We start from the raw sequence: 26,784 nt of genomic DNA, 5'->3' as shown, positions 1-26,784 counted from the left end.
TGCATTTAAGATGAAACAGTTCAGGAGACAAAAACAAGGTTCCATTCAAGTACAATTATAGAGAAGCCTGTCAGCCACACAGCTGCCAGTGGGGTAACCATGGAAGTTGCTAATGTTCTTCAATATTTTTCTTCAATACCTAGAAACAGTAAAGAAGCATCAGGAATTGCATCTTGGTCATGTGTTGTGGTATTGTTTACGTTTTTGGTGTCACTCTGTACTTGATGCCTGGGTATGTTGAGGTTTACTCTTGAGAATTAATGCAAAATTTACCTTGCAGTTGACTCTAGTATAAAACATGGCACAGGTTCGTGCCAATCGCATAGAAAAGAAATTGAAGCCCACATAGATCAGCCATGATCGTATTGAGTGGTGGGCAATTTGAAGGGCCTGGTGGCCTACTCCTCCCTGCTTCTACTGCTTGGTTTCTTGGCTGGTTGCAATAAAGAGTCTCTTCAGTGCTAGCAATTAGAAGATCACTGTTTTTTCTTTATATAGGATTTAAATTACCTTTAATTGGTATATTGTGATTTTACGCTATTGTCCACTCTAGGCACTTCATTGAAAAGCATTCACCGTTACACTCGTTTTCAGATGACATAAAGTTTTGATTTTTTTTCTGCCCACTGCCCAGTACATGTTGGCCTCCCAATCCACTCTCTACTTTTAGGGAAATATTTGCAGGTATTGGAGAATGTGAATAATAGAAATGAAGAAAGTTAAGGTCCACTGTGTAAACATGAAAACAAACTAGTGTTTTCATCTTTTGCGAAGATCTAAAGTGGCCAAGAATATGTTTGAGGGTAAAGGATTACTCAGTTAAATAGTTGATAACCAACAAGAAACTGAACTTTTTCACAATCATAATGATTAATACTCTGTGCCATAAGACACATGAAGAAGTGGAAGAAAATGTTGCTTTATTTTGAAAAATCCTAGCCCTGTGGGTTTAAAATGATTGTAAGATGAAAGTGCATCTCTATAGATAAAATTTCAACTGTGCCACTTAAACATCCTGTGTGGAATAATCATCTTTTGGTTTGTCTGGTCTTGTACGTTGCTGATTGTTTGTTTGGTTTAGAAGTTCTGAGTGTGATTAGTGAGCCTAATCATTAAGACAGCAACGTGTATGCATTTTCTTGATTTGAAAGCAGCCTGGACTAATGTCTATATTGCTGTTGTTAGTTAAGCTAACCAATTGTGAGGCACAGGTCTTTTAATGGTATAGTCAACATGGCTTGTGTGTTTGTAAATGTTCCACAAAATGGTAACACATAGATAAATTGATCCTAATTATTGAATTTTTAAGTGTGCTGAGACTCTTCGAATATTTGCCATTAGAATGCATGCAACTTTAATGTATCTACTCATCACAAGGTTCAATCCATTGAAATGGAAACAGCCACTAAACCTCTAGTTAGTACGTGACTTACAAAAATGTCAGATTTGGGTTCATTTTTCATGAAAAGAAAATTGAACAAACTTTGTCATGATTTAATTTTTGATATTCCAGACAGAATTAATGGACCCCTGTTGACATTCTTGTATTTTCTTACCACAGTGACTATGAATCCAGGCCAAGCCCAGGCAGAGGGAATAATGGGAGTTTGGTCCGTAATCGTCGGCAGTCCTGGCGACAGCAGATCTTTCTTCGTGTGGCTTCACCGCAGAAAGGATGTGAATCCCCCTGCAGACACGATGGTAAGACATGAGGTCTACATCTGTTAGGACAGCGATATTCTTTGTAAGATTACGATAGTTACTGGTGGCTGATGACATTTTTGCAGGATGATGTATTGAGACAAGTTGCTTTCCAGACAAAGGTGAAAAAAAACGAGATTGAACAATACTCCCAGCTGAAAAATGGTGACTAAAAATCATTATCATCCATAATTGTGTATATAGTCCACTTTCTCCTGCTGTAAATTGGGTTTGACTCCCTAAGGAATAGCAGCTGTCCAGTAACTCATCCAAGTGGGAACTGGTAGATGAGAGTGAACAGATTATTTGATTATAGCTGAGGCAGGGGCTTCACAGGTAAACCTGGTCCAGATTTCAGGAAGTATCCACACCAGTGCTTCAGCAAACATCTAGGAATAACAACTGAGCAGGAATGCTGATTAACCTTCTTTGCCCCCTTCCCTGATTATGAGGATACTGATGCCAATGTGACATGGGGGTTTCAGATATGGATTTTCCATCTCTTGTTTCATGGGCAGAGTAAAACTAACAAGTAGCTCTCTGGGTATACACCTTCATCTCAGTAAATTTACAAAAGTTCTCTGGTTTGCCTTTGAATAGTACTATTAGAATTTGCCTGTTGTGGTCAGCAAAGTACTTTGGTTCTATTTTTCCCACTGTACTCAAAAGTGTGACCATATTCTTTGGAAAAACTTTAGCCATTGGGAGTTTAGCAATTAAATGAATTAACTGATTCTTAGTGAAAGAAGTGAGCACGTCAGTTATGCATCTTTATCCGTTGTCTTCTTTATACTTGCCCTGCCACCCGACCCCCAACGTAATGTCAAGTTCTAACGAAGCTTTTACACCCCAGAATATAAATTATCTTTTGATTTTTCAAATGCTACAACCGCAATTTGCATTTTGATAGCACCTTTAATGTAGTAAAGCACCCCAAGGGGCTTCTCAGAAACAGTATCTAACAATGAACCATATGAGATATTGGGGCCAATCATCAAAAGACTTGTCAAAGAGGTAGGTTTGGAAGAGAGCTTTAAATGTTGGAGCCTAGGCAACTGATGGTACCAAGATGAAGCAATTAAATTGGGAATGCACAAGAGGCCACAATTAATGGAGTGCAGATATCTGAGGCAGCTCTGGAGGATCTTCTGGTCCCGCCATTGTCATTCTGTAAATGCACCCCTCGCCGTTGGGAAACCCACCTATATTTCAGTCTATATTTTATATGCGTGGTTGTCCCATTAAGAGCTGGGATTGGATTTCTGAGGGGTAAAAAGCTGGATTCCAATAAATTATGATGGGACCTGTTGCCTTGAAGATAAGCAATAGGAAAAAAGGGACAACAACTTAATTATAAGAATGAATAGGTTCCTAAAGATGGTTCTCAGTTTGGTCCAAGCAGTGTAGTTGGATAGTTGAGAACAAGCTGGAGTGAAGAAAATATTTCTTTCAGCAAACTTTGGTTGAAATTTGGAGGGTAAATTCTTGGTAATTGAAGATTCTACTAACAGGTTGAATTCCTGGTATAGCCTAGCTGAAGAGAGGGAGAGAAAAACCGACAGAGTTTTAGTTCAAATACTGAATTGTTAAAGAATTTTAGAACCAGCAGAGTTCCAACCCACGGGGGCTATACTTAAGCTGCCCATGTTGAATGGGGAGTTTACAACCTTTGGACGGTTGCAGGGGATTTGAAGGAACCTTAAAAGACCTAAGAGATCTGAGCCCATATATGAATCATTGACAGAGTGCTCAGACCAACCATTCATCTTGGGAGATGAATGGGAGTATAAGTTGTTATAGTTTGTGTTCTTTGATTTTTATGTAATAAAATTATTTTGTTCAATTTGTGAACCTTCTTAGCTTCATTCTTTTATTAAATACCTAGGTTTTCAGATTCTTGAAAAAAATAGAAATATTACTGTCTGTACCAAGATCGTAACACTATGGAAAACGAGGATTAGCATTTTAAAATCTTGGATGAGCATTGGTGTGTGGAGCATGAAGGTCTGATGGGCTTGTTTCCAGCATTTTCTCTTATTCTAATGTTGCTGAAGTAGAGATAATGTATTAAGGAACGAGCAGGTGCTTTTATAGTGCAGCGGGCATGGAGACGAGTGGAGGCCGTCTCACGGGCTTCCTGCAGGGCACCATGACCCCTGTGAGTCTCCGAGAGCCGGATTTCCGGCAGTGTCAGCTCTGCGCCAGAAATCATCGGCCAGCTGTATAAATTATACAAATGACAATTTCAATACAATTTAAATCCTATTAGCTGGCCCGGGATTTGCAATAGCTCCCCACTTGCAGGGAGCTGGTGGCCCGACCCCATGCAGTGCAGGGAGACCATCGAGGCCTCCCCAGAGGGTCGAGCACCAGGGGCAGGTGGGTGCCCCTGAGCATTGCCACACTGGCAGTGGGCGGGGCCTGATGGGGGCAGGGCCTCTGGGGAAGGAAGGGTCCCACTTCCAATCTTGGGCTGAGTGACAGAGGTATGTAGTCAGTGGGTCGAGGCTGGACCAGGCAGGTTTGGAGGGGCCAGTAATCGGGCTATGAGGGATGGGAGAGCTGGCAATGCAGGGGGGGTCATGGGGCTGGCCGGTGATTGAGCTGACCAGCGATCGGGAGGTTGGTTACTGTGCATGTGTCGAACTCGACGCTGACAGATTGTTGCACGCGCTATGCTGCCGGCCTCTCCAGCGGGGATAGACCCTGCCCCCTGATTTTCAGCGTGATTCACACTGAGGTACTCAGCAGTGCACGGTGTGGAGGAGATTCATTTTGAAACTCCCGCTGAAAACCAAAGTGATTTACTCCAGTTTTTACAAGAACTTGACACATAGAATCTTTTGGGCAGAATCACCCCCATTATCTTTTACTAGTATAACGTTGTGCAGTCATGTAAATGCCTCTTGTTTTAACCAATGATGGAATAAATGAATTGCAGTAAGTACAGAAAGTCAGTCAGTCCTTTCAGAAGTTGTTCTACTTGTAACCTCTTGGTGGCAATAATGTTATTTTGTGTTGCGGGGTGGGTGTGTGTGTGTGTGTGTGTGTGTGTGTGTGTGTGTGTGTGTGTGTGTGTGTGTGTGTGTGTGTGTGTGTGTGTGTGAGAGAGCACAAGTAACCTGTTTCCCTTTCACCTGCTTGAAGACAATAAACTAAATTCTACTAATAAAAGAAATAATTGATCGGTGCAATGTGGGAGAAATATTCTCCACGCACTGTACCTTACAGCACTCTTTTGTTAATCGAGGCTTGTAACCTTCAGATACTCTGATAAATGCAATCTTAGGGGGTTGAATTTGCAATGGGTGCATATTTGGGAAGTTACAACTGAACTTCACCCATTTGAGCATTAGTCTAGAACTATTTACACCCATGTTTTCTGCCAGATCTCTGTATCGTGCTCAGGTAATCTCTCTATGCAATTTGCGAGTTGCAAGCAAGTTATAAGGGAGAAGGGCTAATTGTAGCAGCATTATTTTTCTATGGGTGTGCTAGTCCTTCCTCAGCAAGCTTTGTGCAGTACATACTGTTTGTGTTTGGACAGGAAGCTATGTAAATGCCACTTATTTTATGCCTCCACAAAGGTTGCCGATGTGGCACTTCTCAAAAGTTCTCTCGTGGGATGCGAGTCTTGCTGACAAAGCCAACCTTTGTTACTCGTTCTTAATTGCCCTTGAGATGAACATTTCAGAGGGCATTAAGAGTCAACCACATTGCTGTGGATCTGAAGTCACATAGAGGCCAGATCAGGTAAGGATGGCAGATTTCCTTCCCTAAAGGACATTTGTGAACCAGATGGGTCTTTACAACAATTGATGATAGTTGTCATGGTCGCCATTACTAAGACTAGCTTTATACTCCAGCTTATTCATTGAATGTAGATTCCACACCTTTTGAATTTGTTAATCTAGGTTTTCAGTTGTAGCCCTCAGCCTGATGAATCAATCTTAAGAGGTTGAATTTGCAATGGATGCATATTCAGGAAGTTACAACTGAACTTCAATCATTTGAGCACTAGCCTAGAACTATTTACACCCATGTTTTCTGCCAAATCTCTATCCCTTGGTCAGGTAATCTCTACGTATAGTTTGAGTTCTAATAGAGAAGCTCTAATTGTTGTAGTATTGTTTTTCCAAGGATGTGCCCTAAATGATTATAGGTCATGTTCTTTGATTTTTGTGCAGTAAAATTATTTTGTTCAATTGTAACCCCTCTTGACTTCATTTAGTGAATCGCTGGGCTTTCAGATTCTTGAGGGAAAACAAATTACTTGTGCTCTCATACACACTCCCCTTCAACAGAAAGTAACATTGTTGCCACCAAGAGGCCACAAGTAAAACAGCTCCTGAAAGGACTGACCACCTTTCTGCATTTATTGCAATTTTGAAAAAAGTTACGCACCAGGGGCTGGAGTTGTGATGCCTTCTTTTTATAACATAGTTATTTATACACACTGTAGGATGTTACGTTTGCTACGGGAGAATCCTGAGATAATGTGAAGGGGCTGATGACAGTCAAGAGTAAGGTGTCCAACTGTGGCAGTGAGTGAAACTCATGTCCCCACTGGACTACTAATCCTGTCACCATTTCCCCTAAATTTGAAATCTTTTTCACACTGAGGGCGTTGAGCAAGCCAGGATGTGTGAGAATCGCCCTACCCTAAATGCGAGTTTCCTGTCCATTCTCACATCCAACCGGTTAATGAAAGTGTGATTAGGGGTGATGCAGAGTAGTACAGGAAATGTTACTTCTGGAAGTTAAATATAAATGACTCTACTATAGCTAATAATAGGATTTGGAGCTTCAAACCTTGCCTCCCTTTTCCCTTTCCTGATTCCCTCTTTCAGTGCCTTGAGGTTTATTCATCTTGTCTTATTGTTTTGGACTGGATGGGGGGGTGGCAACATCAATGTGCCCCTCACACTGGGTGCTGAGGTGTCAGCCTCCGGTCAGCACCCTTGTTTCTGAGTCGAAGGTTTGTAGAATCAAGCGCCATTCCAGATACTGGAGCATGTTTTTTAAGCTAATGCTCGAATGTGGCACTGGGACAGTGTTGCACTGCTGGAAGTACCATCTTTAAAATGAGACATTAAAATGGGCCCCATTTTCACTTGTGGTTGGATGGAAAGATCCCATGGTGTTATTCAGGCAAGCCCTCTGTGTGCCCTGGCCAACATTTATTGCTCAGCCATGATCACTTTGATGTAGAATCTACAGCAGAAACTGGCCACTTGGCCCAACTGTACGATACTAGTCTTTATATTCCACATAAACCATCTCCTATTATAATTACCTCCTTCCTCCCTCCCTCCCTTTCCTTCTATTTATGTCTTCACATGCATCAAATTTCCCCTAAAATGCATCAGTACTTCAGCGATTCCATGGAGCAAGTTGCTGCACATTATCACTATTCTGGGCAAAGATGTTCACCCCAAATTCTTTATTTGATATTGGCCCTCCATCTACAGGTTCAGATCCTCACCCCTTTCGACTAACATGCTGTTGTAGCTGTACGAAACTCTTCCAGGTATATTTCCCTCCAGATACCTCTTTCCTGATTCTGTTCTCTTGCGTTTGTTCCCCTCCCTTTGCTTCCCCCCCCCCCACCTTTTAAAAAAAAAGCCTGGTCATTATCTTGATGGTTGGGGCGATCTTGCTGTGCACAAATTGGTTCACTGTAGAACGTAATTTACCATCTCTGAGGACTCTGGTTGAAAGGAGAAGGAAGTTCATATTAATGGTGAATAATGTGATTTTTTTTTTAAAAATGCAGTGCGATATATAGACATTATGATCATCATTGTAGATTAAACACAGATAATTTGCAGTGATGACAAAAGACTGGTTATGAGAACAATATGGAGAAGCAAAAGTTTCCGTTGGATCAGTTAAAATGTCATTGGAAAAGGCAGAAGTGGAAAGTTATTACTTGTGGGATCAAGAAGCATTTTATAGCTATGTTGAGAGCCAAAGGATCATCAAACACTGTGTTGAGCAATTGAAAAATTCTCTAGAACAGATTAACAGGGATTTTAAGGGTGTGGCAGCGTAACTAAACAAATACTCTGCATTAGTGTGTAACGTTATAGATAATGCGCAACCACAGCATGATGTTTTTCTGTTAATAGTAAAATTATTAATAAAATCAATCAGGGTTACATCATCTTAGGCAGAATAAGCAACTTAAAATAGATTAGGTTGACAGCCCAGATGACACCCATCCATGGGTCATTGAGGAGAATACATACTGCCCATGTCTTTTTTAGCTTGGTAAAGTTGGGAACCTGAAAAGTCAGTTCCATAACACTTCTGGTACTGATAGGACTGACCCCTGAACTCCAATATTATAATGCTTTTGATGCAATGTGCCTTACAATAAAGGGGACTAAAGCAAACGTGCATGAAGCATGCAGGCAGATCATGATGCCAGACAGGACGTAACATTGAATTGGCACACCATCTGTCAATTAGGAATGTGCTAATCCTATTCATATCCTCCTTCAATATACCTTCAGCTGCACAGGGGACACCTGCTGACACACACATGCATGTGCGTGTATACATATATACACACACACACACACACACACACCCCCCCCCACCCCTTATCATGCAAACTTCAAGAGAGGTGATTTTGCCCTTTTTTAGGCTGCTGCAGAATTGCTGGAAGGATTACGTTGAGTGATATTGGACGGGTTTTGCAAACCTTTAGGATTTACAAAGGCGTGGTGCTCATTTTTGACAAAGGTCAAAAGGAGTTGGAAGGCCTGTCAGAAGAACGTCTACTTTAGTAATGCAGCCCCGCTGTAGCTGCCTGGAAGTGAAGGGACTGCAGCAGAGAACAGAAAACAGTGTGAAGGGAGGAAGAGGAGACCATTTAATCAGAGGCCTAATCCACAAAAGGTCTTAGAACATAAGAACATAAGAAATAGGAGCAGGAGTAGGCCATCTAGCCCTTCGAGCCTGCCCTGCCATACAATAAGATCATGGCTGATCTGTCGCTGCTCAGTTCCACTTTCCCGCCCTCTCCCCATAACCGTTAATCCCCTCTCTTATCAAAAACCCATCAACCCGCGTCTTAAAAATATTTAGCGAGGTAGCCTCCACCACTTCAACGGGCAGAGAATTCCAGAGATTCACCACCCTTTGAGTGAAGAAGTTCCTCCTCAACTCCGTTCTAAACCGCCCCCCTTTTATCTTGAGGCTGTGCCCCCGAGTCCTACTGTCTTTTTTGAGCGGGAAGAGTCTCTCCACCTCTATCCTATCCATCCCATTCATCATCTTATACGTCTCAATGTGATCTCCCCTTATTCTTCTAAACTCTAACGAGTACAAGCCCAGTTTATTCAGCCTCTCCTCATAGCTTAACCCCCTCAACTCCGGTATCAGCCTAGTAAACCTCCTCTGCACTCCCTCCAAGGCCAAAATATCTTTGCGCAGGTGCGGCGCCCACAACTGCACACAGTACTCCAGCTGCGGCCTCACCAATGCCCTATACAGCTGCAGCAAGACCTCCCTACTTTTATATTCAATCCCCCTCGCTATGAAGGCCAGCATCCCATTCTCCTTCCTGACCACCTGCTGCACCTGCAAGCTGGGTTTTTGCGACTCATGCACAAGGACCCCGAGGTCCCTCTGCACCGTCGCCTGCTGCAGTTTTTCGCCCCGTAAGTAATAGTCCTTCCTACCATTCTTCCTACCAAAGTGGACCACCTCACACTTGCCAACATTAAATTCTATTTGCCATTTCCTGGCCCATTCACCCAGCCTATCTAGATCCTTCTGCAGACTCTCCACACCCTCCACACAATTTGCCGTTCCCCCAATCTTGGTGTCGTCAGCAAATTTCGACACCCTACACTCGGTTCCCTCCTCCAGATCATCTATATAAATGGTAAAAAGCTGAGACCCCAGCACCGACCCCTGGGGCACTCCACTAGTCACCAACCGCCAATCCGAATAGCACCCGTTGACCCCCACTCTCTGCCTCCTGTTTGACAACCAATCCTCTATCCACGCTAACACCCTACCCCCAACTCCATGTCCCTCGACCTTCTGCAATAACCTCTTGTGAGGTACTTTGTCAAACGCCTTCTGAAAATCTAGAAAGACCACACCCACCGGCTCTCCTCTATCCACTGCCCTAGACACATCCTCATAGAACTCCAGTAAATTTGTCAGACACATTTAATGAAATTTTAATGAAATTTTTAATGAAATTTTCCCTTTAATGAAACCGTGCTGCGTCTGCTGTATCAAGCAATTCCCTTCAAGATGCCTCGCAATTTCCTCCTTAATGACAGATTCTAACATTTTACTTACCACAGACGTTAAACTAACCAGCCTATAATTCCCCGCCTTTTGCCTGGCACCCTTCTTAAACAACGGCGTAACATTAGCCGTTTTCCAATCATCCGGCACTTCCCCGGAATCCAGCGACGTCTGGAAAATAACCACCAAGGCATCCACTATCACCTCCGCCATTTCTTTCAGAACCCTCGGATGCATTCCATCCGGTCCTGGGGACTTGTCCACAATCAGCCCCTCCAGTCTGTCGAGCACCGCCTCTCTAGTAACAGTAATGTCATTAAGACCCTCCAGTCCTACCACCTTTCCATTGCTAACACCCGGCAAATTATTCACGTCCTCCTCCGTGAAGACAGAAACAAAAAAGTTATTCAATACCTTAGCCATATCCCCATCCCCTACCACTAGGTCCCCTTTCTCATCCTCTAAAGGACCAACATTCACCCTAGCCAGCCTCTTCCTTTTTATATATTTATAAAAACTCTTGCTATCCTTTTTTATATTAAGCGCTAGCCCAGCTTCATAGTTTCTCCTACCCTTCTTTATCAACTTCTTTGTCAATCTTTGTTGACATTTAAACCTCTCCCAATCCTCTTCTCGCCCACTACTCTTAGCTACTCTAAATTCCTCCGCTTTTAATTTAACACTTTCCTTCACCTCCTTCGTTATCCACGGCTTATTACCTCTCCTCCTGCTATCCTTTTTGACCATCGGAATAAATTTCCGCTGAGCACCAAGAAAGATCTCCTTAAAGATCCTCCACTGCTCCTCAACAGACCCTCCCTCCAACGTGCTCCCCCAGTCCACATTCGCCAATTCTTCTCTCATCCTACCATACTCCCCTCTGTTCAAACAAAGGACACGTGTCCGGGAACCCACTTTCTCCTCCTCCATCTGCACCAGAAACTCCACCATACAATGATCACTCTCCCCAAGAGGATCCTTCACCACAAGGTCCCTAATTCTACCCGCCTCATTACATAGCACCAGATCCAAGATAGCTTGCTCCCTCGTCGGCTCCAACACACACTGTTCGAGGAAACTATCCCGGCAGCATTCCAAGAACCCCTCCTCGAGCCCACCGTGTCCAACATGGGTCGACCAATCAATATGCAGATTGAAATCCCCCATAACTACGGCCGTCCCATTCCTGCACGCCGCACTTATTTGCACGTTAACAGCCCGCCCCACCTCCAGATCATTATTCGGGGGCCTATAGACGACACCCACCAGCGTCTTCCTCCCTTTGCTGTTCCTAATCTCCACCCACAACGATTCCACCCACAACGATTCCACCCTCAACGATTCCACCCTCTGCTCCTTGGGCGAGCAATTTTCCCCCTACCTCCACCTCAGCCAGGGCAGTGTTTGAGGTAACTCTGTTTCACCAGGCAGGTCGTCACTGAACTGTGTCACCTCCTACAGCCAAACTTCTAGCCATACAGCAGGGCCAGGACGTTGCCATCAGTCGCTGTTGAGATCAGTGTGGCTCTAAATTTCTAAGCCAACGATCCCTTTAGGCTGGGGAATGTAACATAAATAAGATGTCACAGTTCAGCATCCATCACTGCATCAGGGAAGTGACAGAGCTCCTATGAGGGGACTTCATTGTTATCAAACTGACCAGACAGAAGCAGAAAGGGTGAACATATAGCTTTGCCCTATTGACAGGATTTTGAATGATGCGCAAGTTCTAAGCAAGGACATGCCCATGGCTCTGCTGGCCCCTCCCATGTTAGCAGGGAGATGTTCTGCAACTGCAAGGTAGTATGTGACTATCAATCCTGACTGTTAAATGCCCACTGTCCTGGCAACAACCAGGATGCATTCATCCTGCATCCAATGAGATGTATCTGCCATCTTTGGAACGACCACTCTACAGCTGACTCCCTTCCACCACCCAACAACGTATGGACACTGGACCGATGATGAGAGCCATGTAACCACCAGGGATGACACAGAGTAAACCATCCAGAATCCCTCTGCTCAGGATAGATTGTCTATGAGTCGATAGTCTGACTCTAGTTCCCCTGACAGCCCATCCTCGTATCTTAGTTGCTGCATAATTCCTCATCTTTTAATCTATTTTTCATGGGAAATAGCATCCTCTTTCCCAAAATTGTGAAACAACAGCTACCACAAAACATACTTCCATTATAGTATCCAACAACATTTCCAATAATACACAGTAAAGTGAACTATTTTCTCTTGTGGGTTTGCTTAATGCCTATGTTGTGTTTGCCTTTACACGTAGAGTCATAGAGGTTTACAGCAAGGAAACAGGTCCTTCGGCCCATCTTGTCCATGCCGCCTTTTTTTTAAAAACCCCTAAGCTAATCCCAATTACCCGCATTTGGCCCATATCCCTCTATACCCATCGTACCTATGTAACTACCTAAATGCTTTTTAAAAGACAAAATTGTACCTACCTCTACTATTACCTCTAGCAGCTTGCTGCAGACACTCACCACCCTCTGTGTGAAAAAATTGCCCCTCTGGACACTTTTGTATCCCTCCCCTTTCACCTTAAACCTATGCCCTCTAGTTTTATATTGCCCTACCTTTGGGAAAAGATATTGACTATCTAGCTGATCTATGCCGCTTATTATTTTGTATACCTCTATAAGATCACCCCGCGGCCTCCTACGCTCCAGAGAAAAAACTCCCAGTCTATCCAGCTTGTCCTTGTAAATCAATCCATCAAGTTCCAGTAATGCCCTGGTAAATCTTTTCCGCACTCTTCCTAGTTTAATAATATCCTTTCTATAATAGGGTGACCAGAATTGCACACAACATTCCAAGTGTAGCCGTACCAATGTCTTGTACAACTTCAACAAGACATTCCAACTCCTGTGTTCAGTGTTCTGACTAATGAAACCAAGCATGCCGAATGCCTTCTTCACCACTCTGTCCACCTGTGACGCCACTTTCAAGGAGCTATGAACATGTACCCCTAGATCTCTTTGTTCTGTAACTCTCCCCAGTGCCCTACCATTGACTGAGCAAGTACTGCCCTGGTTCAATCTACCAAAATGCATCATCTCATATTTGTCTAAATTAAACTCCATCTGCCATTCGTCAGCTCACTGGCCCAATTGATCAAGATCCCATTGCAGTTGGAGATAACTTTCTTCACTGTCCACTGTGCCACCAATCTTAATGTCATCTGCAAACTTACTAACCATGCCTCCTAAGTCCTCGTCCAAAACATTAATATAAATGACAATTAATAGTGGACCCAGGCACATTGCTAGTCAGAGGACTCCAGTTTGAAAAACAACTCTCTACAACCACCCTCTGGATTCTGTCAAGAAGCCAATTTTGTGTCCATTTAGGTACCTCACCCTGGATCACGTGAGATTTAATATTATGTAACAATCTATCATGCGGTACCTTGTCAAAGGCCTTGCTAAAGTCCATGTAGATAACATCAACTGCACTGACTTCATCTACCTTCTTGGTTACCCTTTCAAAAAACGCAATCAAATTTGCAAAGCCGTCTGCAAACGCATCCTAACACTCCTATACCATGTTACCTCAGTGGCTGCAGCATGGCTGGTGGACAGCTGCTGACATTCAATGAGAGTTTGCAGATGGCCTTATAGCACTACCTCCAGCAGCTCTGAGTCTAGAAGGCTTGGCGTTGTTTCAGAATAAACGGGTGCTAATTTAAAACTGAGATGAGGAGTAATTTTTTCTCTGAGGGTTGTGAAGTCCTTGCCACAGAGGGCTGCAGGGGCAGAGTCATTGTGTATATTTAAGGCTGAGATGGAATGGTTATTGATCAGTAAGGGAATCAAGGGTTAAGGGGAAAGGGTGGGGAAGTGGACATGAAGAATGTCGGATCAGCCATGATCCTATCGAATGGTAGAGCAGGCATAAGGGGCCAAATGGCCTAACTGTTCCTATTTCTTATGGTCTTATGGCAAGGGCACTCGTAGTGGCTGGCTGAGAGGCAACAGCATTGGCGATGATAGAGTGGCATCGGTGAGAGCACACATGCTGGCATCCTGAGAGAGAACAGGTTCTTGCTTTCCTGTATCACTGCCACTCCCCCAAAGCAGTGCCTCAGCAAAGTTGAAGAATAGACTGAATGATTTACTGCTTTGAGAACCTGCAAACCTCTTTGTTGCTGTTGGAATGCAAGGTCTGCATGACTACAAGTTCAGCTTTCATGGAAATCAGCATGGATCTCATCACCCCCATGTGACCTACTGCTGCAGCACGTTGCTTGGCTCCTGCCTATGTTACAATGGAAACTGAGTCATTGGCCATTGGACTTTGCACTGTGGCTGCATAATGTAAGTGCCGGCATGGATTTGGCCACCTGTCCCACACTTGAAAGGATGGGCTCCAGGATTTGTGCGATAGGATAGGCAGGAGAGAGGACCTGGGTAAGATGTTCTGTCTGACAGTCAGTGCAAACCCGATGGGCTGAATGGTCATTTCTGCACTGTAGGGATTCTATGCTATGCTTTGTAAGTGAAGTTGGAACCATTCTCCTTGACAATGCACCAAGTATTTCATTGTGTATGTCTATCAGCATTCTCCTGTACACTATTTCATCAAAAGCCTCATCAGAATCAATGAAGCAGAGCCCGTATGCAACCTTTCACGACCTTGTGCTGTGGCGAGCTGACAGGAGCTGTCCTCTCTCCCTTATCTGGCTGCAACCCAGCTTAAAAGCTATTGACATACTACTTGCTGATCCCAACTCAGTATATTATCCTGTACCCAATTGCAGTGGAGCACTGAAGCTGGTGACTCTGAGGGACAGCTCTTCTTTATTAGAGATCTGCTGCTGCTCTTGCCCTTCAGGGTAAGCCTGTACTGGCTGGCCAGATGGAAAATCATGGGGGTCTCAGAAGCAAAAATGCAGAAGGGATGGTGAGAGAAAGGGGTTTAGGTGGAAAGCAAAAAATTCATGGTTACACTTCATGCCACACAGCAGGATGATGGTAAATTGGGAGTTGATTTTATTTTCAGAAGGCGTTTGACAAGGTACCTAACAAGAGGTTATTGCAGAAGGTCAGGGGACATGGAGTTGGGGGTAGGGTGTTAGCGTGGATAGAGGATTGGTTGTCAAATAGGAGGCAGAGAGTGGGGGTCAATGGGTGCTATTTGGATTGGCGGATGGTGACTAGTGGAGTGCCCCAGGGGTCGGTGCTGGGGCCTTAGCTATTTACCATTTATATAGATGATCTGGAGGAGAGAACCGAGTGTAGGCTGTCGAAATTTGCTGATGACACCAAGATTGGGGGAACGGCAAATTGTGCGGAGGGTGTGGAGAGTGTGCAGAAGGATCTAGATAGGCTGGGCGAATGGGCCAGGAAATGGCAAATGGAATTTAATGTTGGCAAGTGCGAGGTGGTCCACTTTGGTAGGAATAATGGTAGGAAGGATTATTACTTACGTGGAGAAAAACTGCAGCAGGCGACGGTGCAGAGGGACCTCGGGGTCCTTGTGCATGAGTCGCAAAAACCCAGCTTGCAGGTGCAGCAGGTGGTCAGGAAGGCGAATGGGATGCTGGCCTTCATAGTGAGGGGGATTGAATATAAAAGTAGGGAGGTCTTGCTGCGGCTGTATAGGGCATTGGTGAGGCCGCAGCTGGAGTACTGTGTGCAGTTTTGGGTGCCGTACTTACGCAAGGATATTTTGGCCTTGGAGGGAGTGCAGAGGAGGTTTACTAGGCTGATGCCGGAGTTGAGGGGGTTGAGCTATGAGGAGAGGCTGAATAAATTAGGCTTGTACTTGTTAGAATTTAGAAGAATGAGGGGAGATCTCATTGAGACATATAAGATGATGAATGGGATGGATAGGATAGAGGTGGAGAGACTCTTCCCGCTCAGAAAGGATAGTAGGACTAGGGGGCACAGCCTCAAGATAAAGGGGGCGCGGTTTAGAACGGAGTTGAGGAGGAACTTCTTCACTCAAAGGGTGGTGAATCTCTGGAATTCTCTGCCTGTTGAAGTGGTGGAGGCTGCCTCGCTAAATATTTTTAAGACGCGGCTTGATGGGTTTTTGATAAGAGAGGGGATTAAGGGTTATGGGGAGAGGGCGGGAATGTGGAACTGAGTCAAGACAGATCAGCCATGATCTTATTGAATGGCGGGGCAGGCTCGAGGGGCTGGTTGGCCTACTCCTGCTCCTATTTCTTATGTTATGTTCTTATGTTGAGAAGACACTCACTACAGGAACATAGCATCATCCTGAATACTTTCTACAATGCAGGGTGCAAAGGCTGGAGTGAATCCTGGCCCCTTGATTGTAGCGCTCCGTCAAGAGTTTGGGTGATGCAGATGTATCTGTCCCTTGCCAGTTTCCTGTTATGTGCCATCTTGTCCTACGAGAGAGAGTGCAGAATGTCAGTGAGAGTGTTGCAATGTTCCTGGGTCGTGCCAGAGTTGTATAGCTGAATATTTGTGAAACCTACAGGAAGCAGTGTGAGGCTGACAGCATTGATGAGAGTGCATAGATAAGGTAAACATCTGAATGTTGGCTCTCAGTCCTGATGGGTGAGTGATGGATGCATTGAGGAGAGAATGATGCTTAGGAGACAACCTTTGAAGATGCTTTCACTGACCTTGACCCCACACATGAGGTCATTGAACTTTTTCCACCAGTGCCGCCAAGTCTCTGTGGGAATTAACTTGCTGACCAGCTGCCACCTTACTGAGTGCCTTAAGGGTCTCCTGGCCATCTGTGGAAACAAGTCATCTCTCCTCCTTTCGACTTCATCACTGTGACCTACAGCATCACATCCAAAAATCTTGGGAGTCCTCTCTCTCTGGCCTGCTGTCCATTTGCTGTCCACTCACTGCCAGTCAAACCTTCCAGATAGTATTAATGCAGCTCTCCTTTAAGAGATGCAGGCCAGCTTGTCACATTTCACACTGAGTTTGCAATCATGTTGATCAGTAACAGGGCAAAGCTTACCTGCTGCCTACCTGTCAACAGGACAGGGCGTAGGATAATTGTATTTGTGATTCCTGTGCCTGATAGCGGGTCTAATTCAAGTAATTGTATATGGGCAGAATTGATAATAAATATACATGCAACCTACAGTCAGCAGAATTGAAACCAGTTGTGAAAGAGAATAATTTGTAGTCACGCTCTATAGATTCTGAATCATTGTCATGTATCTGCATCTAAAGAGAACCAGGCACCTGGTTGTACTCGTAGGGCAATTCACTACAAAAAAAAACATACCATTTTGTCCTTGTATATGACCTTGGCTGGCCCCATTTAGTATACTGGGCTCCTCACATGGCAGGAGATACTGAGGATTTGGGAAAGGAACAGGTGGCAGCCACAAAATTGATCGCCTTTTAAAAACACCTCAGTCAGAGGAAGATTCCAGGATTTGTATACTTTTTTTTATATAAAGACAAAAAGCCAGCAATGAGATTTAGAAAATCGCCAAAGAACCACGATGGGTTTAAGGGTGGGTGATTTTTTTTTTCCCCCCCAACTGTGTGGTTTAGTGTTAGACGTTCTGCAAGGGGTGAAGCAAGCTGGGCAGCCTAGTCTTCTTTTTCCAGGGAATAGTGCCTCAGTGGAATAGGTTGTTGCATCACATAGTGAACGCTGATACACTGAATTCCTACAAAAGGGGCCTGAACCCAATTCTAATTGGAGAAAAGGTCATCTACAACGGGTGAGTAAGCACCTGTAATATGAAGCAAACTGATGTTCTGGACTAGCTTAACTACCTAAAGGACACAGAGAGAAATTTTTCCCCTATTGCCTTTGTTTTTAATCTAGTTATTCACCTTTCCCAGGAGCTAATGTGTCCCTGGATGGGTTGGGAGTAGCTATACTGTCATGCATAAGGCATCACCATTGTATGGGCTAGATGGAGCTGTTGTTCTTTTCCTGACTTGAAAACATTTTGTGTGTTAAGGTGGCAGAGGATCAGAATTTATGGAGTTAACTAACCTGCAACGAGCAGTGTCTAGTCACAATAGTGAGATTTATTGAGCAATGATCTGCCATGGGTTGGGCAACTTTCCTGGAACTTGGTTTGTTTTTTTATTGTGGAACAATGTCACTACAGTGACCCACTGATGACAGGAATTTACTTTTGAAGTTGGGAAAGAAAGTCTTGAGCAATGAATGAATTTGCAGAAGTCTCAATTTACAGTTGAGAAACTTAATGGAGCTGAAAAGATTTTTCCTGTTCTTGTTGCTAGAAAGGGGTCAGTGCTGATTTGAATGGGTTTGGTGAAAGATAAAAAGCCCCACAGTGCTCAGTGCCCTTTCGAACCTTTTTGTTATCGAGGCTGCATTGTGGCATGAGGAATGTCTGTGCTTTATTTTTAATATTGAAATATGTACAAAACTTTTCTATGATTGTTATCTTCCACTTGAGACGTACAAGAGGACGTTTCCATCTAAGCAAAATTATCTTTACTACATTGAAAGACATTGAAATATAGCTCTGGCAGTGCTGTGGCCTGTAATTGCAGTATACAGTGTGCTTTAGGCCTTTGCAAAAGGCCTCTGATTCTACTTCCAATCTGTGCTGAATTAGTTAGGCTCATCCAGCCAGTAAATATGATTCTTTAGTTGGTCCCTGCACTCCCCGGATTAGCTGCCAAGGTTGGTTTTGTGGTCGCTAATGAGCGTTTGTATTTTTCTTCTGCCTTGAACATGTCCATATTGTGGGCAGTTGAGGACCAGATTGGGTGTGGCTTTGATGCTCCTAAAGCTGAATAGTCATCTGGCATTTGCTGTTTAGACTCATAAAATTTGTGTGAGGCAGGGTGGTACTGGGTGGTCAATGGTTACTGTGGATTTTGCAATAGTAAGAAATTAATACAAATAGGACTGGAAGAGAGATAAAGTTATGAAGCTAGCAAACATTCTACACTTCCCCCTTTGCACTTTGAGAGAGGGTCATCTGGACTCAACGTCAGCTCTTTTCTCTCCTTAGAGATGCTGCCAGACCTGCATTTTCTCTTTTGGTTTCAAACTCCAGCAGCCACAGTACTTTGCTTTTATTTTACTCTTCCCTTTCACTTTATCCATCAGCTCATCCTCCTCTCACCGTCTCCATCGAATATCTATCCATGTACATGAGGTGTGTACACCTCCCCATATTGAAAATTTACAGCAGCACTTTATTTCCAGGAAAGCAAATATACCTGCTTTTTTTCAAACATATTGGACAGAAAATCTGGGATATGCCAGCACTCATTTAGTAAGGTCTCTTCCCACCAGGATAGCTGGCAAATAAGTGAGAGTCCAACATATATTCACTGTGACTGTTAACTCCATACAGGAAACTTTTGCTATGCTGCATTCCTTATTGGGATTAATTAAATTGTCAAGGAGAATGCACCTTGCTGACTGGAACAGCCTTCATACTGGAATAATCTTCACAACTCTGTCAGAAATTGCAGTGATGCTGTTTTCCTTCTCTGATTGTATTTTGCATTTAATATGAGTAGTTTTGTTTTTGTTCATGGGGATTTTCACAGTAACTTTAATTAATGTAAGATTGCTTGTGACTAGTAAATAAACTTACTAAATTTACTCATGGAATGTGGATTTTAATGGCTAGACCAGCATTTATTGCCCATCACTAATTGCCCTCGAATGTGGTGGTGAGCTGCTTTCTTGAACCACTGAAGTATCGGTGCACCCACAGTGCTATGAGGGAGGGAGTTCCAGGATTTTGACCCAGCAACAGTGAAGGAATGCTGATTATATTTCTAAGTCAGGGTGGTGTGTGACTTGGAGGGGAACTTGCAGGTGGTGGGAGGTCATAGGTTTGGAAGGTGCCTTTGAAGGAGGCCTGGTGAGCTGCTGCAGTGTACTAATGCCAAAATATTGTCAGGGTCCATAGCATTTGTAGTATCCAGTGCCCTCAGCCATTTCTTGATATCACGTGGAGTGAGTCGAATTTCTAAAGGCTGATATCTGTGATGCTGGAAACCTCCAGAGGAGGCTGAGATGAATCATCTACTTGGTATTTCTGGCTGAAGATTGTGGCAAATGCTTCAACTTCATCTTTTGCACTGATATACTGGACTCATTGAGGATGGGAATATTTGTGGAGCTTCCTCCTGTTATTTAATTGTCTGCCACCATTCACGACTGGTTTACAAAAAAGTAAATGATTCTGGGATTGTCTGTTTCCCACACTGGTTATTCTGTTGTTTGACTCTATATTCTAAATACAGTGACTCCATAATAAAAAATTATCTCCACTGAAGAGTTTTTTATTCATATGTGGGATGAAAACCAGGCCCTGATTGCCTTTGCGGAGCTTCTGGTGAGCTGCATTCTTGAACCTCAGCAGTCTGTGAGGTGTAGCTACACCCACAGGAGTATTTTTGCTTTCATCAGTGATATTCAACATTCCTTTGAATAACCTGGAACACATTCTGAGAGTTGGTGGTGGAAGCAGGCACATAAGCAAAATTTAAGAGGCATCTAGATGGATACACGAATAGGGAGGGAATAGTGGGATACGGACTGAGTAAGAGCAGAAGGTTTCTCTTTTAGTTTAGTCAGGGCATCATGATTGGCATGGGCTTGAAGGGGCCATAGGAACTGTTCTGTGCTGTGTTTGTCTTTGTTCTTGAAAGTGCCTGCCAAAATACACTTCTGCAGGTTAGCAGAATTTGGTTTGCTATGGTTACGTTACTGAGCACTGAGTTGCTGGATTTGTTTGGTTTTACTATTGACATGCCGAAAGATGACTGAAGTTATTTCTTAAATTAAGACACGACTGTTTTGAGATCATTGTCTGGAAGGGTAACTGTAACCGAAATGGGCAGACTCTGGAATGTGGTGGTGAAGAGGCCTATATTTAATAACTTAAATCTTGTTCTTTGAACTAGTTGTTACTATCCTGTTTACTTGCATTCAATTCAGTTTGTTCTTTGGTTTACAGTGTGCACTCCACCCTAGTGAATTGTAACCAGATAGCAGGTTGGACGTAGGTTGAGAACGGGCTTGCCTGTATTCGCAATTTCTCTTATTTGTGTTTTCCCTCTTCTATCTATCTAATTTACCTGGCAGCCAGAAATTATCTTTTGCCTGTTCAGCCGAACTTTCCCTGCCGTAGTAGGGAGAATCCAATAAACCTGTGTGTCTACAAATATGTATATAAACATCCCTCTTTCTTTAGAACATAGAACACACACCCTTCTTTGGAGGGGTGTGTTTTTAAAGACTGTTACAATAAGTTACATCATTTCAAATATGAAACAGAGTTAACTGTAAATTGTACTTGGTTTTAGCAGTGAGAGCATTTTATCATCAAAAGCAGTCAAACAAATAACTTAATAAATAACATTTCTTAGGGGCTTTTTTGGGTCCATAAATTGTGCCAAAAAAGACATTATTGTAAATGGGTGATTGTCCAAAATATGAAGATTGAGAAGAATTCTTCTCAATTATTCAATATTCAGGAGTTGATGGAAAAGAAAGGCTGTTTTGACACTGAGTGTGAGACTGCAGTGAGACTGCTGGAGTTTATGCTGCTTTAAACAGAACGTAAGGCTTAAATGCTTGTACATGTGAAAGATTTTAAAATTTGCTTTAATATCTTTAAAAGAATAGCAATAAAAAATGGCTTGTCAGAGAACTGAAGTGGCAACAGAAAGATGATGATGGTAAATAGAAAAAGATACCGAAAGACTGATGAGTGTGGTGTGGAGAGGGTTAGTTTTGGGCTTTCTGTTCTGTGCTGACTTCTGCAGGAGGCAGGCAGGCGACCTGTTGAGTTCACCGTTGCTGACTATATTTTTATTTTTCTACATGGGCAGCTGTTGAGCGTGATATTTGAATATAATAAGTTTATCTAACAATAGGACTTCAAATATATTTGTTTAAGAAAGGGAGTTTTTTAAGATGTGTTATTTGCATTTTTTAAAAATAGCACATTTTTTTCATTCATCTTCTGGGATGTAGATATTGCTGGTTAGGCCAGCATTTATTGTCCAGCCCTAATTGTCCTTGCGAAGGTAGTGGTAATCTACCTTCTTGAACTGCTGCTGTAGGGACACCCACAGGGCTGTTAGGGAGGGAGTTCCAGAATTGTGACCTAGGAATGGCAATATATTTCCCAGTCAGGATGATGAGTGACTTGGAAGGGAACTTCCAGATGGTAGTGTTCCCAAGTACCAGCTGACCTTGGCTTTCTAGGTGGTAGTGGTTTTGGTTTACCTTTTTGGAAGGTGTTACCTAAGGAACCATGGTGAGTTTCTGCAATGCACTTGTAAATGGTGTACACTGCTGCCACTGTTCATCAGTGGTGGAAAGATTGAATGTTTGTAGAAGGGGTATCAATGAGACAGGCCGCTTTGTCCTGGATGGTGTTGAGCTTTTTGAATGTTGTTGGACCTGCACTCATCCAGGCGAGCGAAGAATATTCCATCACACTCCTGATCTGTGCCTTGTAGATGGTGGACAGTTTGGGGGGTGAATTACCCACCATAGGATTCCTAGCCTCTGACTTGATCTGGTAGCCACAGTATTCATATTGCTAATCCAAGTCAGTTTCTTGTCAGTGGTACTCCTAGGATGTTGATAATGGGGGATTCAGTAATGACAATGCCATTGAATGCCAAGAGGAGCCAACCCCCACCCCTGTGACCCTTGCCCTGTCATCATTCACCTGTGCCTGTGTGTCTCTCTGGGGGCACTGCAGAGCACAGAAGAGCTGCAGGCTGTGGGAATTATACCCTGGGGTCTTTAATCTTGGCTGAAGGCTTGTCACTGGTCTGTAAAGAGCCTGTGTGGCCCAAATGGCCTTTTGGAAAGAAGCAACCAGAGACACACTTTCTGATTTCGAGGTGTTATAGAAATATAGACCGTTTTTATGAACATGGTTGCTACTGCATGACCAGATTGTGACTGAATTGCTGTCTAGCTGTTGTACCTAAATCAGTTAAAGATGTTCAATTATTTGGCTGCAGTCAACTTGGAATTGGGAAATGAGGCTCCAGAGTAATGCATTTCTATGAGGCTCTTATGACATTTATGGTTTAAAAAGCTTTTGGAAGTTCAATCCATGTCACCATATACCTTACTGCACAACACACAGCCAGCACTGCAGAATAACTGAAAATCTAAAATACACAGAATCACCAAATTACAGTGCAGAAGGAGGCCATTTGGCCCATCACATCTGCACCAGCTCTTAAGAGAATTAAAATTGCAGACCTGAATTCAGCAAACCTTCTAACCAGTGCAACAACAAAATATTCTTTGATAAAATCATAGCTCCATCACAACTGAAAAAAAATTAAAATATTGAGGAGAAAATGTTAATTAAAAATAAAAACAAAGTTTTTATAGTTGTTTATTTTTCTTACAAAATGTTTTTTTCTCTCTTGCCCCACCCACTGAAACCAAAAGGAAGCGGGGACTATACCGTTGGCATTCACCGCAGTGGTTAAGTGGTTTAATAATATAACAAATGAAATTGGATGCATTTAATTAAATTAGAATAAAATTATCATTGTTACATGTTTATGCATGGTTCAATTTTTTTTAGTTATTCTGTCTTTCCAGCGACATTGACTGAACATTTCAGCACACAGGCAAATTGCTAGAATTAGATTTGTATTTTTCTGATTGGTCTACAATTAATTATCTAAATATATACTTGAGCTGTTATTTGAATAGGACAATGTAATGACTTCCCACTGCCTCGGAAAAGCAGCCAGTGTAATCAAGGACCCTGTGCATGCCGGACATTCTCTCTTCCATCTTTATCTGTCGAGAAAACGATACAAAAGTCTGAGGCCACATACTAACTGACTCAAGAACAGCTTCTTCCCTGCTGCTGTCAGACTTTTGAACGGACCTCCCTCGCATGAAGTTGACCTTTCTCTACACACTAGCTATGACTGTAACACTATATTCTGCAGCCTCTCCTTCTCAATGAACGGTATGCTTTGTATAGTGCACAAGAAATAATACTTTTCACTGTATACCAATAAAGTGATGATAAATCAAATCAAATATCTAATAGCTTTAGTTTCTTCCGCTAAAATTATAATGTAGTATTATGGAAAGTTGAGAAATTGTCTCTGTTTGGCATCTTTGTAAAATTGAATTATTTCTTGAGGTCTAAACCCATTGCCACATTAAGTTTGTGGTTTAAGGGCGTAGCAGAGTAGCAAAAAGGGCTGTGCTTTCTGTGGGTGTTAACCCTTTCACCTGCCAGTTGCAACTTAGCAGAGCCTCCCTGTAAAGTGTGAAGTTCTTTTGTTTTTGACTGTCGATGGCTGAATTGCCTTTGAACATTGCTAAAGTTCCCATTTGCACAAATGTTTCTTATATACTGCATTTAAACCGTGCTTTACAGGTGTGAAACCTTATGAATTAAGCAATGCTACAGTGGAAATATATGTAGGCTTGCTATCTTGACCTATCTTTTAAAAACAGTTTAGAATGTGGAACACAAGTCAATTTTAACTAATATTTTTGGTGTAATAAGATAAATACTGAGTCCCATCAACTTGTTATTTTTCACTGATTTTCAAACATGTCCCACACATTGTGATAATGGGAATGATAGAACCCATCGTGTACTTCACCTACAATTTTCTCAAAAAGAAAAACAATTTAGCAGCTTAGACCAATAACACTTACAATTTTTGGAAAATCTGTATTCAGCATATGAGGTATTTCTCTTTCCTTACAATGTAAGGATGTTTCATACTTCAAATTTCTAACTGTATGCTTATAAACCTTTTAGCTGTTAATGGCTGAATATACTCTAAGTCCAGGTCATTTATTACATATCAAAAAGAACACTAGCCCTAATACTGTTCCCTGGTGAACACTATTCCATACTTCCCTTGAGCGTCACAATGGTTCACTAATACTTTCTGCCTCTATGCTAATTTGGGATTCATGTTGCCACTCTCCCATTTAATCTCGTGAATTTTTGTTGCTAACAAGTCCACATTTCCATCTAGCTCAATAACTTTTCACCTCCTTGCTAATCCGGAATATGTCTTCCTCTGCCTGAAAAATATTCAAAGACTCTGCTTCCTCTGCCTTTTAGGGAAAAGAGTTTCAAAGATCATTGATCCTCTGAGAAAAAAATTATCCACATCTTTGTCCTAAATGGTCAACCTCTTATGTTTAAACAGTGACCCGACCTATTTCTAGATTCTTCCACAAGAAGAACCACCCTTCCTACATCTACCCTGTCAAGTCACTTCTTGTTCTTCTAAACTGCACTGGCTAATGAGAGTTCAAAGGAATGTAGTGCTAGTCAGGAGGAGCAACACTGTTCTCTGCAGCCAAGAGTGAGAATCCAGAAGGCTGTGTTGTCTACTGAGTGCCAGGGTTTAGAATATCTGCCCAGGGCTAGAGAGGAACCTGCAGTGGGTGGGGTATCCAGTCATTGTAGTCCATTTAGGTACAAACAACATAGATTGCACAAAAAGAACATTCTGTATGCAGAGCATAAAGAGCTAGGTACTAAATTAAAAAGCAAAACCTCAAAGATAATAATCTCTGAAATATTACCCAAGCCACATGTGAGCCTAACTGGCCCAACCTTTCCTTAAAAGACAACATGCCCATTCCAAGTCTAGAAAACCTTCTCTAAACTGTTACCAATGCATTTACATCCATCCTTCTTTAAACAAGAGACCAAGACTGTACATGGTACCCCAGAGCATTACCTCCTACTTTTGTATTCAATTCCCCTCACAATAAATGATAAATTCTATTAGCTTTCCTAATTATTTTCCTATCTGCAGCCTAGACTTTTGTGATTCTTGCACTAAGACACCTAGGTCCCTCTGCATCCCGAAGCTCTACAATCCCTCACCATTTAGATATGCTTTATTCTTCCTGCCAAAATGGATAGTTTCATATTTTTCTACATTATAAACCATTTACCAAGCTTAGTCTGCCCAGCTAACCTATCTATATCCCTTTGTAAACTCCTCACAATTCTGACCCTAACTCCCAAACTTTTCCAAGCTTTCTGTCCCTCCTAAATGTCGTCCCTTCAACATTTGGGCCCAATCCATGTAATCCTGCAGCCATGTCTCTAATATCAGATTGTACTTACTTATTTCTAATTGTGCTATTAATTCGCTTGCTTTGCTTCGAATGCTATGTGCATTCAGATACAGAGCCTTTCGTTTTGTCTTTTGTTATTTTTCTAACCTCTAGCCTTATCAGTTGATTTAGATTTGTACTCTGTCTCTTCCTGTCCAGGTCTATCATTTCCCATATTCATACTGTTCTCTCTTACCTTGTCTTTACTCTCTGATTTATCACATTTTCCCAAATTTGATCCCTTGTCCTTACTATTTAGTTTAAAATCCTTTCTGTTTCCCTAGTTACGTGGCTTGCTGGAATACTGATACCAGCATGGTTCAGGTGTGGACTGTCCTAAAAGTACAGTCCCCACCTTCCCCAGTACTGGTGTCAGTGCCCCATGAATCAGAATCCACTTCTCCCACACCAGACTTTGAGCCATGTATTCACCTCTCTAATTTTATTCACTCTTATGCTAATTCATACGTGACTTGGGTAATATTCCAGAGATTATTACCTTTGAGGTTTTGCTTTTTAATTTAGCACCGAGCTCCTTATGCTCTCCTTATGCAGAACCTTTTTTTTGTGCTATTTATGTTGTTTGTACCTACATGGACTACAATGACTGGATCCCCACCACCCCAGGTTCCTCGCCAGCCTTGGGCAGATAACCTAAACCCTGGCACTCAGTAGACAGCACAGCCTTCTGGATTCTCACTCTTGGCTGCGGAGAACAGTGTTGCT

General features: G+C 42.7%; 1 protein-coding gene across 6 annotated transcripts in view; it reads left to right on the top strand.

Annotated features, from left to right (window-relative positions):
* Positions 1-26,784, top strand: part of tbc1d1 (TBC1 (tre-2/USP6, BUB2, cdc16) domain family, member 1) — a 230,805-nt gene that overhangs the window by 133,409 nt on the left and 70,612 nt on the right. For all 6 annotated transcript variants that reach the window (XM_080188934.1, XM_080188925.1, XM_080188916.1 and 3 more), the window contains one exon: positions 1,562-1,701. In XM_080188934.1, the coding sequence (XP_080045060.1) occupies positions 1,562-1,701 (140 nt within the window). The remainder of the gene's footprint in view (positions 1-1,561; positions 1,702-26,784) is intronic.

Source organism: Carcharhinus amblyrhynchos, chromosome 1, assembly GCF_965287045.1.
Source record: "Carcharhinus amblyrhynchos chromosome 1, sCarAmb.v2.hapA, whole genome shotgun sequence".
Lineage (NCBI taxonomy): Eukaryota > Metazoa > Chordata > Chondrichthyes > Carcharhiniformes > Carcharhinidae > Carcharhinus > Carcharhinus amblyrhynchos.
The sequence above is the reverse complement of the archived record's forward strand: the minus strand, read 5'-3'. Positions and strand labels throughout refer to the sequence as shown.